Genomic DNA, 13,827 nt, shown 5'->3' on the forward strand with positions numbered 1-13,827 from the left:
ATCTAGCTAAACAGATTTTGTGTACAAATTAATGTAAAGTATGATAATGCATTCCTTGCCAAAAAAATGAATGATGTTTGGGGTTTATTTAAAGAACATTTATGTCCACATTTGTTAGGATCGTGGATTACGTTCACTGGGTCTTCTATTGCAGAATGAAGTATTTGAGATTGCCACCTCGATTTGTGAAAGCAAAAAAGAATGGAAATTAACTGTTATTTATTTATGATACGTACCTAATTCCTTTTTACTAGAAAGCTGTCTAGAGGCATTTATTTTTTTGGATGCTTCAAAATTTGGTAAAAATATATGACTCAGGATGATCATTAAATAAAATGATTGCCTGCATCGCCCTCCCTCATTAGGGTGATGCCTTGTCCTCATAGTACGATGCAAAAGTTTCCCATAGCGTCCACATCACATTTAGCCTTCTGTTTTGGACTTACTTCTTGAAGGATCATGGACTTTCTGAATGATAAACAAGCTGGGGTTTGATTTTTCTGATCACTTCTTGCATTTGTGCCAAATAGCAGCATGAGACAGCCTGTTATTGCCCTGTGGTCGGGCAATGTATTCTCTTCCACCATTGAAGTTCTCTGCTACCTTTGACTCAGAGCTCGCTGCTTCACAATGCCATGGATGAAGGTTCTTCTTGTTTAATCCTTAAACCCTGCATGGCTCCCCTTAAATACTCGTTCAGCCATTGACGATCCCAGCATCTTATTAACAGTGCATGCGAAAATCACTTTCCCCTCATGACAAGGCTAATTGTTGATGTCGACCAATTGTTGATGGGCATACTAGATCTGCCACACTTGCACCTTGCTCCAGATTTTCAATGATTTGACTCTTTGCTTTTACTGTTATTTTTTTAAATTTCTTCTCTTATGGCTTTCTTCTCATGAATTCTTCTATGCTGTCATTTTTAAAGCTATGCACAAGATATTGTTAAACTTTGCACAAAAAAATCACTAATAATTTGTCTGAACATACGAGGGTCATCCGGAAAGTAGTACCCGTTCGTGAAATAAAGACACAAAAGTAAATATTAACAAACATAAAAAATTTTATTTGAAAGAGGATACTTTAAACTACTTCTCAACATAATCTCCAAGCAAATTAAGGCATTTGTCATAACGTGTGACAAGTTTCTGTATTCCTGCTGCATAGTCCTTCGCCGCCAGCTCATTGAGATACGCGAGGGACCCATCTTGCACAAATTTTTGCATAATGCAGTTGGTGTTTAACAATTTCATGAACAATTGTTCGAGAAACATTGGGAAAATGCTCACAGATGTCATCAATTGTGACGCGCCGATCGTTCCTCACGAATTCATCAACTGAGCTCACCAGTTGGTCTGTAATGACAGACGGTCTCCCCGAACGCTCATCGTCGTGTGTGTTCCCCCTCCCCATGTTGAAGTTGCGACACCACCGCCGAACAGACGACTCGTCCATTACATTGTCTCCATACACCTCCTTTAATTGGCGATGAATATCACATGGGCGAACGTTTCTTGCATTGAGGAATTTAATCACTGCCCTCACTTCACAACTGGCGGCGTTCTCAATTTTTTTAAACATTGTAAACAATCACAGAAACAACACAGGCAATGCTAGCGTCACGCAACTTGGCTCAGAGAAGGCAGACAAGCCACTGAAGCTATCTGACCTCGTCCAGCGGCTACTCGCGTCGTCAGCACTTCATGCGGCACGAACGGGTACTACTTTCCGGATGACCCTCGTAAGTTTGGGAAAATGTGTGTGATCACTCGCGAAGCTAAGATGCTTGTGGAACGAGGGCTGGAGCCAAACTGCAGTGGCAGGTGCTGGATGAATCTGGGAATTCCTCTCTTCTCACTCTTCGAAATGCGAAAAGCCATTTGTGGAGAGAGTTGTTTTCGGGACCAATATTTTTGTTCATAATGCCAATTAGTCACTGTGTGAGCTGCTCATTTAGTAGGGCTCCACTGTACTTATTGCAAAAGAAACACTTGGTTTTTCCACATAAAATATTTATTCACGACCTAGGTTTCGACGCTCAGCGTCATCTTCATCATCACCTGAAGATGACGCTGAGCGTCGAAACCTAGGCCGTGAATAAATATTTTATGTGGAAAAACCAAGTGTTTCTTTTGCAATATGTATCGTTTCCACAAAGTGACGCCTGAAGTTATCTCCTCCACTGTACTTAACTGGTGAGACAGGAGTTACTTTAGGGACGAGTGGAAGGTGGAAGGCAGTAAACTTTTTAATGGCTCTGTTATAAAAATCACCAGTGAGAAGGCACCTCTGGTACTCTCGCTCCTCTGTCAACAGCACTATGACATTTGCCCTACTCCTGTAGCATTTGAGACATTGTGCTGCTGGGAGGTGCCATGGGAAATTAGACTCATGAAAGGAACAGTTCTTTGAAAGGAGGGAATGTGGTCATGATCACCTTTCCTCATGCCTATCATGAAATGCTTAACAGGGCCACATACAGCAACAGCCTGTTGAATTACATGTACATCAGTTGAGCCCCTGTCAGGGACCCACGAGGAACATAGGAAAGGAAAACTGTGTCCACCATTGCAGGCATGGTGTGGGTCTCTGCAAAGCATTCCTGGATGGTGATATCTCTGAACTCATCCATAAACCAATTGGCTAAGGTCTCACTCCTGAGATAGAAATCTACACTGTCATTTCACATTTTTGATTTGTGTGTGATATCCGTGCCACCTCTTCAGGGCATCGCCTGCCTTGTGGACGTGGAGGGAGCTATTCTAGAGACAGGAGGATATAATTCCCTGTTTTCTGAGAAGACAAATAGCCAAGGGAATAATCTTCTCAGGTGGCATTGCGTGACTAGATTTGGGCATTTCTAGGAACCTGAGTTTGCAAAGGTGGGTTGAGATTATTTGGAAAATTTGAAGGTGAGAGTGTGTGCGTGCTAAAGAGTGATTGGCTGTGTGCTGCCCTCATGCTGTGCGTGGGTATGCGTGCGGCTGGGTGCATGAGAGTGAGCGTATGCGCATGTGGTGGTTTTGAGTGTGTCCGTCAAAGAGTACTTTAGTAAGCATACGATTCTTTGTACTCACAGGTAAAGCCGGAGCAGGTGGCTGTGGCCGCTAATGTAGATGCCACAGAGATTGCTGCTCTAATTACTGAACAAGGGGATAAGGTGCGGAAATTAAAGAGTGACAAGGCTTCTAAGGTGAGGACATGCTAGCAATTAATATTGTATTTAATAGTTTCCAGGTGATTTGCCACGTGGACAATGATGTTCAAATCTTTGTTGCAATACATTTTTGTTTACAATTGCATTCCCAATTTTAAGAGCAAATAATTGTCAAAGTAAATTTGTCACTGAAAATTGTCAAATTATAAATATGACTTGGAAGCATTAAAATTTAAATTTAATTTTACTTAAAAATTGATAAAAGATAACCATGTATTTTTTTATAATGTATAAGAAAATCATTTGCCTCTGCAATGGAAAACCATTGTGATCAGTATAGGATAATAATCAATGTAAACAATACAGAAGTTTTTCAGTATTTGAAAATAGGAAAGTTTAATGTTAAAATAAGAGTTAATAATCTATAGTAGATAGAAAAGTTCACATATCTAGAAAGTGTTTTGGGCCAAAATTGTCAAAGTAGTTGGTAAATAAGAAAAAGAATTGCTTTAGGCAAAGAAGCTTTCACTAGAAGGAGGGAATTGATGGCATGGGCATCGAGGAAGGATGTTAAGAAGAGGTTTGTCAAAACTTAGATATGTAGCATAGCTATGTACGGTGCAGAAACATGGCCACTGAAGCAGGATGATAGACGTAGATTGGAGGCTTTTGAAATGTTAGTGTTGAGAAGGATGGAGAAGGTGAAGTGAACAGAAAGGAAAGCAAACTAGGAATGGGCGAGAAGAGGGGATTGTTTGGATGATCTAAAGGAGGCAGGAAAAATGGATGAAGGGCGTAATGATTGGAAGTGGGATGTTGAAGACTGTAATGGAGGGGAAAATGTTCAGCAAATAAGGATAGGGTAGGAAAAGGATGTGGATGTTGGATGGGATTAAGGGAGGAAGGCAGTACATGGAGATGAAGAGGGACTTAGTGTAGTTTTCTTGTTAGGCTAAGAAATATAAGGTTGTTCAGTCTGTGTCATTTCAAAACCTAATTTTTATATCCAGTATAATGGACTCGATATAATCAGTGAATAAAATTCAGCAAAAGATGATTTAAGTGTATTTTTCATAGTAAAATTAAATATAAGAGTAATTATACTGATGTTGGAGATGAAATACGCTCTTATATATGCAATTGTTTTTAAAGGATGAAATTGCTGGAGAAGTAAAGGAATTACTGCGGCTGAAAGCTGAGTATAAACAGCTAACAGGTAACTGGATAATCATGATCCATGCTGTATTTGATCATTTCTTGAATATGGTTACTCCAATGATCATCCATGACAATGCTGAAATGTGTTTATGCATAATTAGTGCTGGGCTTGGATGTTTTTATGATGAATCAATATATTGACTACATAAGTTGTTTCCCATTGTGTTTGTCATCAGGAAAGGAATGGAAGCCTGAAGATGGGGTGAAAGTCAAACCAGTAATCACTGCAAAAACACCTGTGCTTGCTTCTACGCAGAAATTGAATGATATGGTAAAAGAGCAAGATGGCAAGGTTTCAAAGTTGGTTTCTGAGAAAGCAGACATTGTAAGTAAAACTGATGTTTATTTTTGAGGTTTTCATAATTTTGAGGTATACTTTTAATTGCATCACTCTTTAGATTTGCATGACTGCAAAATGAATTCTATTTTTGTCAATAACCATGGGGAATATAGTCACGAGGGCTTCATTGCATCGATAATTGAGGGATGTGGAATTCACCGCTTTGTTTCGCATTCACTGAGAGAATGTTTGGGTTGATTAGTGGAAGGAAAACAATCATGATAGCTTTTCTTGAAAGATCTATTATAGTCCTCAATGAATACGATTGGTTGTGATGTAGGAGGCCGCTGACTCCAGCTAGGCAGCACCTAGCTAGTCTCCTTCCCCCCCCCCCTCCATATTAAAAGGTAGAAAAAGTTCAAGGGAAGGCAGCAAGATATGTGCTAGGAAGGTACAAAAGAACAGAGTGGGTCACGGAAATGTTGGATATACTGAGATGGGAGAATTTGAAAAATAGATGAAATAGGAGTAGGTTATGCCCAATATATAGAATTGTTAAAAATTACGAAGCGTTGGTAATATTTACGGAAAGAGATAGAAAAACCAAATGTTAAGGGAAAAAACGACCGCAGTTTTAAGATAAAAATAAGAATGCAAAAAACAAGTAAAAACTCATTTTTAAACGGAACTGTCGAATGGAACCATCTGCCTGGAGGTTTGTTTGAGCCCTTTCCATCCAATTTTAGGAGTTTTGAGCTTAAGTGTAAAGTGGCCACTGAGTCATAAACTTGATTGATCAGTGATTAATTTACTATTGTACTTGTTAAAGTATTGTTTGTACATATGTGATGTGGTCGGCACGAGAATTTGTATTGCAATAGTGAATGGTGGTATGTTAACGGTACGTGGTTATGAGCGGTATGTGAAATTGAAGAGTGCGTGATTATGGACGGAGTGCTGCGATGGCCGAAGCATAGTATGTACTCGTATGGTGTGCAACACCTAGCCCATGTGTGATGGTAAAGGGGTGGTTGGTTATCTTTAAGTGTCATTGTACATAAGAGCATTTTTCCTCGTATCTGGTCTTCTTGTGCATGTATGGCCACTGTTGGAGTGATAGTTGATCAGATGTGACCACCAGGACAATTGCCTAATTGCAACGATAAATTTTTAAATAAATAAATATCGCGTTGGCTGCTGAGGGGGGTTAACCAGAGAGAGGAGTGTGGGTGGGGCAGAGAGCTCCCTCCTCCACTCTTACTTGCCCTAGCCTGCTGCTAAGACCAGCATCACACGATGCACCACTGCTCAGGTGCTGAAGAAAAACACCTGTCCTCCTCACTGATGCATAGTTTTTATTCTCTTTTAAACTTGACTCCTTCATGCTTCACTTCATGGCATTCCTGCAGGGTATGACATGCAGTCACGCCCCATGAAACTGTCCCCAATACTGCTTATCCATACCTCATGGATGTTTGTAGTGTTAATAATACATGCTGTTCATGTGTAAATTACATTTGAATGTACTTCATTCATATTCAGTTTATTGTATGACTGAATAAATTGATAAAAATGTTTGGATCCGTCTGCATTTGTAATCTTCCCTGCAGATTATTCCCAAATTGGGATGCCTCTTGGGCGTCTTCAGAGTTCAGTAATGACTCTTAATGAAATTGCCCATGCCCATGGTTTCGTTAATTCAATGATGTCTTTACGTTGCACAGGCCACCATCGATGCTGAGGCTAAGGAGCTTGGGAAACTCAAAGCAAAGTTCAAGGAAATGAGAGGTATTCATTGAATTTTCTATTTGTTTAAAATCAACCTAGCATGTACGAGACTAAATATTTTTAGTTTTTGAAAATTAAACAAATTTTGAAGTGTATTACTTTGAAATAATGTATTTTCGGGTATATTGGAATGGGCACTGGAGAACAATTGTTTAGGTGGCCTTAGGCTTTGCAAACAAATGCAACTGCCATCTTTGATGAGAACTCCAGGCCCTTCCCACTGAACGGACACAGCCCAAGCATTTATATTTCAATACATTTACTTGCCTCCTCTAAAAAAAAAAAACCCAACCTATAATCAGAATTCTAGCACTACAGTGTCCCTTTTCAATTCAGCATACTTTTGACTAACATTCTCCCTTCTATCACAGTCTTCAACATCCCACTGCCAATCAATAGAGTTTGGATCTATTTTTCCTGTCTCCTTATGATTTCTCTAGCGATCCCCTCTCCTCACCTTTCACCATTCCTCTCGCACTTCCTCATTTGTTTTCCCGTGTCCATTTCACCTTCTCCATCTTTCTCCACACCCTAATTACAAAAGCCTCCAAACTACCTCTATCCTCCTGCTTCAATGACCACGTTTCCGTGCGGTACATAACCCTGCTCCATATCAAAGTTTCAACGCAAGCCTTTTCTTAATATCCTTACTGAACGTTCCTGTCATCAATTCCCTCCTCCTGATGAAAGCCTCTTGGCCTAGTGCAATTCTTCTCCTTACGTCCCTACCACTTTCACCATTTTGGTCCAAAGCACTTCCAAGATTAATTGAAAGAATCGTGAGAAATTCTGTGATGGTAAATTTTAACTGAGTCATCAGCTAGTATGCATTACATTGTGGACAATGTTAATCTTGTACCTTTAAAGGCCTCAAAATTTCGGTGGTAAGTCAGTGCAAGAGGAAGCCTTGGCAACTTAACTAGCTGAAGTACTTGGCCAGACGTCTTGGGATCAAGGTTCAAATTCCAGTAACGGCAAATGGTTTTTACACTTTGAAAAATTCTGCACTTCCAAGATAGTTTAACTGCTCCACCTGCTGTAGTTTTTGCCCTCCTATTTTAACGTTTAAGTTATCCTATCCCTTTTTCGGAACTCACAGTCTTATTTTTATTTGCATTTATTCTCATCCCATACCTATCACCATTTCACTCAACATACTTCGCAATCCCTTGGCTGGCTGTAAAACTAAAGCTTGGGTCATTTGAAAATCTACAATCGCCACTTGCATTTGTGCAGCCTGAGATTGCATTTCAATTTCTTGTGGTCATTCTCTCCTACTGTTTCATGTACAGGTAAATTTTGGTATCGTTCTCCTGAAGAGACTCATCCTGTCACAAAAACCTTTTTGGATCAGTAGCTCTTTGAATCACCAAGCTTCTAGAAGTCACCAATGAAGTTCTCTGCTGCCTTTGAGTCTGTGCTCGCTGCTTCACTATGCTTAACAAGGCCATGGATGCTGGTTCTTCTCGTAAACTTCTCGTACCATGCATGGCTCCCCTGAAATACTTCTTCATCCAGTAATAATCCTGACATCTTCATAATGAGGTTAGGGAAAATCACTTTCCCCTTCTCACAGATGATATTCTCGTCCATGGTGTTGCATTGCAGTAGCTTTTTGTTTATCCATGTGAAGCAAATTGTCGAAAATGTTGAGAACACAACGGTTTAGTAGATATTTTTGGCACTCTTTAATTTTATCCTTTTTCTTGAAGAAAATGCAAATTGTTGAAGTTGACCAATTGTTGATATGCGTACCTGATCAGCCCTGCTCGTACATCGTTCCTAATTTTCAATGATTATACTTTTCATTTCTATGGTTATATTTATTGTCTTATAGCTTTCTTATAGCATTCTTCTGCTCTGGACACAAATATAGGCTTGCTTTGGCATCTTCTTCCAGAACAGTACTGTCTCGTCACAATTTACAAACATGCTGTGGCAGGTAACCCTCAGAATCTATGAGCTTCTTGAATTCACCAATGAAGTTCTCAGCTGCCTGAGAAGCCTCTGAGCTAATTGCTTCTCCAAGTGTCACAACGCCATGGATGGTTGTTCTTCTTGTTTACTTGAACAACCATGTGCGGCTCCCCTGAAATACTTGTTCAGCTGTTGATGATCCTGAGATCTCATTGACATTAATATTAATTATACTCTTGTTAATGGTGTCGCATTTCAATTGTTTTTCATTTATGCATATGAGAAGCACTGTTTCAACAATGTTGAAAATACATAACGATTGCATATATACTGGTCACTCAATTTGAAGCCTCTATCTCCTTAGTTATGTCCGTTTTCTTGACGGAAAGGCCGATGTTTGATGTAATGGGTAATATATCAGCCATGCTCCTACCTTTTTTTGATTTTCAATGACTTCACTTTCCATTTCTACTGTTATTTTTAATTTTTCTTCTCTTATGGCTTTCTTCTTATGGAGTTTTATTCCTGGTCATTTTTAGAACTATGCACAAAATATTATTGGACATTGCAAAAAAAAAATCGCTAAAAATATGTCTGAGCACAGGTTTGGAAAAATGTGTGATCGCTAGTGACATTAAAATGCTAGCGGAACCAGACCTAAACACTGACTGAAGGGGCAGGAGTGAAATCATTCAGGTAATTCCCCTCTCATCCTCTCTCATTATGTGAAAAGTCATTCATTAAGCGAATCATTTGTGGGACAGATAGTTTTGCTAATTATGCAAATTACTTGCTATGTGGTGTGCTCATTAAGTGAGTTTCCATTGTATTTTCTCGAAGCTTAATCTGACAACTTTGTTGACTCAAGTCTTGGATCCAGTTCTGACACAAGTGAAGCCTGTGGATAGTACTTTCTTTCTACTTTTATCACCTGATTAATACCTTCATTGACTTTCATTCGAGAACCAACTCTTAAGCCATTTGAATTGTCTTTGAAGCACTGGTTTACGTGGGAAAATATAGAATTATTTTGGTGGTTAGTTGAAAAGTGTAATGTAGAGGCTTTCACAATGGCCACACAAACTTGGAGACGGACTCATTTATACTCAGTCCGGCAAAGAAGATGGAATGTAAGTTCTTAATTTCTTGAATCTTAACGCACCACTGATGATGGAGAACTATGGCTTTTCAGGAGCTGACGTGAAGAAAGAGGTGAGGGATGTCATCAGTGTGACTCAAAGAGTGATGGCTGATCCGCCCGATGACCTGGCTGTTGTGGAGAATGTCATCAATGATGCGCACAACCGAGTCGTGGAGCAGGGAGACAAAGTGAGAAATCTCAAGGCTGAGAAAGCAACCAAGGTAAGGATGTATTATTGATGCCCTGATGAAGTTATTCAAAGCTCGTGTTGTGTTAATGGTTAATCATGACTTGCCAATTCAACAAACTCTTTCCTCTTCTCATTCTCGGCATTAGTTGTGTAGTCTTGTGAATCATCAAGTAGCATTTCATTCTCTAATGTGCGTTAAATGAGGTTCTTGAGAGGTTTTGATTTTGAGGATGTTGCAAATCCAAATCTAAATTTTCCCTGCTGGGCATAGTAAATCACTGTAAAAGCAAGTGCAAAAATCAAAAAGGAATGTTTTTTAAGATGCTAGCATGTGAATGTGGTCGGGGACAGAGTCATTTCTAATTCATTATTGCAAATCAATGCGTGGCTGTGGTAAACAATCCCTCCAAGGTGGATGGTTGCGGGTTGTGCAGAATGGTATTTCCTTACCAGTTTTCAAAGTACTAGAAATGTTTATGCCATCCTCTTCCTGTAATCCAGTATATTCTACAAAGTTAGAAGAAACTCTTCCCTTGAATAATTTTGCATTTCTTCCTGAGCAGAAGGACGACAACGAGATATTTTTGAATTGGTCATAGTGTGGCTATTAAATGACAACACTCCCAGCCAATGTGTTCTTTCAATCTGAAATGGGAGCCTATTATGAGGAAGATTGAGAACAATATTTCATTCACATTTTGTTATTATCATTGGTATTCAACCATATGAGGTAGTTTTTGATGGACACAGCCCAAGCAACCGTAGAACAACAACACACCTCTTTGCCTCTCCTGACAAACACCACTTGAAATCTGGCTCTACAGTGAGCCCTTGTTTAAGTCTGCATACTTCCTCCCTCCCCTATTCCATTCAACATCTCTGTGCTCCTCGTGGCCCTTCCTCATCTGCCTAATATCGTCCCCCCTATCTCAATCTCCAGCATCCCACTGCCATTCAAAATGCTCCACGTTCACCTTTCATGCCACCTTTGTATTTATCTCTGCACCAACCATGCCTGGCACTCCTTCATTGGTTTTTCTTTCTATCCGTTCAACCTTTTCCATTCATATTCACTCTCCCATCTCACAAGCCTTTACCTTGCACCTATCATTTTCCTTCAAAGGCAGTGGTTCTGAGCAGAATTTCCAATTGACTTTCATCTTTATTACTGAATAAGTTATCTTTGTATTTTTTCACTATAAACTTGATTTCTCTGCAACCAGTTTCAAACTATAGGTGACATCATTTGGTATTATGCGGTGATGCTGCCTATGCATCAAAACCAGTAGTTGTGCAATGAAGTTTATGATGAAAAAAGACAGTTTACTTTTTCAGTGATCATGAATTTTCACTAAGCAGAGCCTGGAACCATTGAATTCATTCCCACCTCCAGTTCTTCCAATGCCTCTTTAATCATTTCCTCCATATATCCGTTGAATAGCACAGGTGATAATGGTCAACCCTGTCTAACTCCTCATCCTAACACTGCCCATCTGGACTCTCCGTTCCCCACTCTCACCCGTGCAGTCTGAGATATGTAGAGGTTGCGGATAAATCTCCTGTCCCTCCAATCTACCCTATTATTCCAGCTATAAGTGTTGTAATTACCCAACTTAAATGGTCTCCAGGTTTTAATTTTCCTCGATTGTCCATAAAACACCATGTCAGTTGTGGTGACTTTGCCTTGTTTACCTTTGCCAGATTTATCCTTTTCAACTTAGGTTACTTACGATTCAAGTCATAATAGTGTTGTAAAGCTCTTGACAGGTAAAGAGAGGGGAGATTGAAAGAGGTGTGAACCTCTAAAGGTTTCAAGGATTAGAACAAATACAAAATAATCATAGCTTCATTCTAACGTGACTCATCATTGTAAGTAAGTATTATCTGTGATTAGCGCATCCAGCTTTAATCATTGGTTATATTATCTTATACTTCCAGCGAAAGAATGAATCATTAAATTTAAATAATGAGTGTTAATGGACTGGTGAGATTTGGTACCTTGACATTGTCCTCCATAGTGTGTAAATTGTATTCATACTTATAACTGGCTATCAACTCAGTTGAAATTGGACTCCATCCTGAATTCCAAGAGTAGGGTATATACCTGGGTACTTGCTGACTTGCTTCATTCAATTGGATGAATTATTTTATGAAAATATTCATCACATTTAAGAATTAATGTTTATGTTTTTCATAATATTTATCTTGGCGATATTGAATATGGTTGTACCAATTATCAAAATAAATGAAGCATATTATTAGATCACATTTTATGTTTTTGTACTTGAAAAGTGTGATCATGACCAATCAAGAAAGTAGCTGGTATATTTCATGATAAAAATATAGCGGTGATTACTTAATCATGACCTAGTTTTGATTTGCCCCTTTCGATTGAACATGTTTGACATTGTTTGGTCACTCATTATTGCTCTGCATGGCGTGCACTGTAAATAGCATCAGTCCTATCCGAGCAGTTACCTTGTCTGAGGTGAAGACATTTTTATGGCCCAATTGGATTCCTGACTTATTTGCACTTCTAGGTTTTACTTTTACGTTTTTCTTTCATGCCAACATGTTACTTCTATCAGTTTGTATGCTAATTCTCTGAATCTATTCTTAACAAATTTGATTCTCTTGTAATTAATAGTATTTCATTGTATTGTTTTTCAGGAAGTTATTTCTGCTGAAGTTCAAGAGCTGTTAAGGTTGAAGGGGGCTTATAAAAGCTTAACAGGTAACACTCAGAGTTTTTGTCTGTAAAAAGTTAAATTTCATGCCCTAAATTTATGCTGAATTTTTTCTTATTTGCTCTGCATTATAATGTTCTTCAAAATTACAATTAATGGCACGTTTTGTTGCACTATGGCATCATCAGATTGTGATTAAACACTTTTTACAATCATTGTAATGTTTGCGGAAAATGCCAAAGCTAATCAAAGTACATATGCAGCACCTCTATATAAAGTTAAGCTCGAAGAAGTTGATTTCAAAACTTCAGTTGTCAATCAAGTTTGTGTTAGTAAATCTAAACTTCATGTCAAAATTGATGAATCAGGAAAATTGGCTTTATGAAGCCTTAATATGACTCTTTAGTTATCCATAATTATAATCAGTTGTCTTTGCCAAGTAAGTGTTCTTACCCGTCCTGCGATGTCACATCTTAACATTTTTGTGAATAATTTTGTCAGTGGAATGGAGCAAAGGTTTGATGAAGGCTTCACTCTCCCATCCGGAAGTTTTCATCAAATCATTTGTGGCTTTGGTGATTGCAGTTCCACCTCCTCTCCCCCTTCTGGGTAACTCAGTCAAAGTGATCTTCCTAGCATTTTGCCATTATTTACCGTCTTCAGTAATATTAATAATAGTTTAAGATATATTTGAAGAGTAATGGCCATTTGGCCATTAAAAAAATTAATCATCAGAAAGAGTTTTTTTGACGTTTTTAGTTTCTTATAAACCTGCTTCACTTTTCTACATAATCACAGTTCACTTCTAAGCACTTAACTGAAGGCGCGGTGACTATAGCATAATATCTGAAATGTCAATAACTGCGTGTATGTCAAGAATAAGCCTGTGACCAGTGCCATCAGAGTTGACAGCAGCACCGTGGCATTTGTCCCTTCCCAGGTAAAGAGTGGGAAGCCGGGAGGAGTGGTCCTGCTTCCGCCCCAGTCGCAACCCCAGTGGCTGCATCACCCCAGATGCCGGCTTCGGATGGGAACTCAGCTGATTTGAATGACAAGATCATTCAACAGGGAGATAAAGTCAGGAAGCTGAAAACAGACAAGGCTCCTAAGGTCAGTGCAAACTGGGGAAAGAAACTAAATAATTAGATATACTTGTGTGTGTACTTGAGGAGTGACACCAGAGGGTAATTGTTCTATATATATATATATATATATATATATATATATATATATATATATATATATATATATATATATATATATATATATATATATATATATATATATATATATATATATATATATATATATATATATATATATATATATATATATATATATATATATATATATATATATATATATATATATATATATATATATATATATATATATATATATATATATATATATATATATATATATATATATATATATATATATATA

The 13,827-nt window shown here is 38.3% G+C and overlaps 1 protein-coding gene across 1 annotated transcript in view; it reads left to right on the plus strand.

Moving 5' to 3' along the window:
- Positions 1–13,827, plus strand: part of GluProRS (Glutamyl-prolyl-tRNA synthetase) — a 102,547-nt gene that overhangs the window by 39,523 nt on the left and 49,197 nt on the right. Inside the window, exons 14-20 of the mRNA XM_071593447.1 lie at positions 3,083–3,196; positions 4,313–4,376; positions 4,555–4,703; positions 6,383–6,446; positions 9,556–9,725; positions 12,365–12,428; positions 13,322–13,491. Of these exons, the coding sequence (XP_071449548.1) occupies positions 3,083–3,196; positions 4,313–4,376; positions 4,555–4,703; positions 6,383–6,446; positions 9,556–9,725; positions 12,365–12,428; positions 13,322–13,491 (795 nt within the window). The remainder of the gene's footprint in view (positions 1–3,082; positions 3,197–4,312; positions 4,377–4,554; positions 4,704–6,382; positions 6,447–9,555; positions 9,726–12,364; positions 12,429–13,321; positions 13,492–13,827) is intronic.

The sequence above is a fragment of the Hetaerina americana genome, unplaced genomic scaffold (assembly GCF_022747635.1).
Source record: "Hetaerina americana unplaced genomic scaffold, ioHetAmer1.1.p SCAF_6, whole genome shotgun sequence".
In the NCBI taxonomy this organism is placed as follows: Eukaryota; Metazoa; Arthropoda; class Insecta; order Odonata; family Calopterygidae; genus Hetaerina; species Hetaerina americana.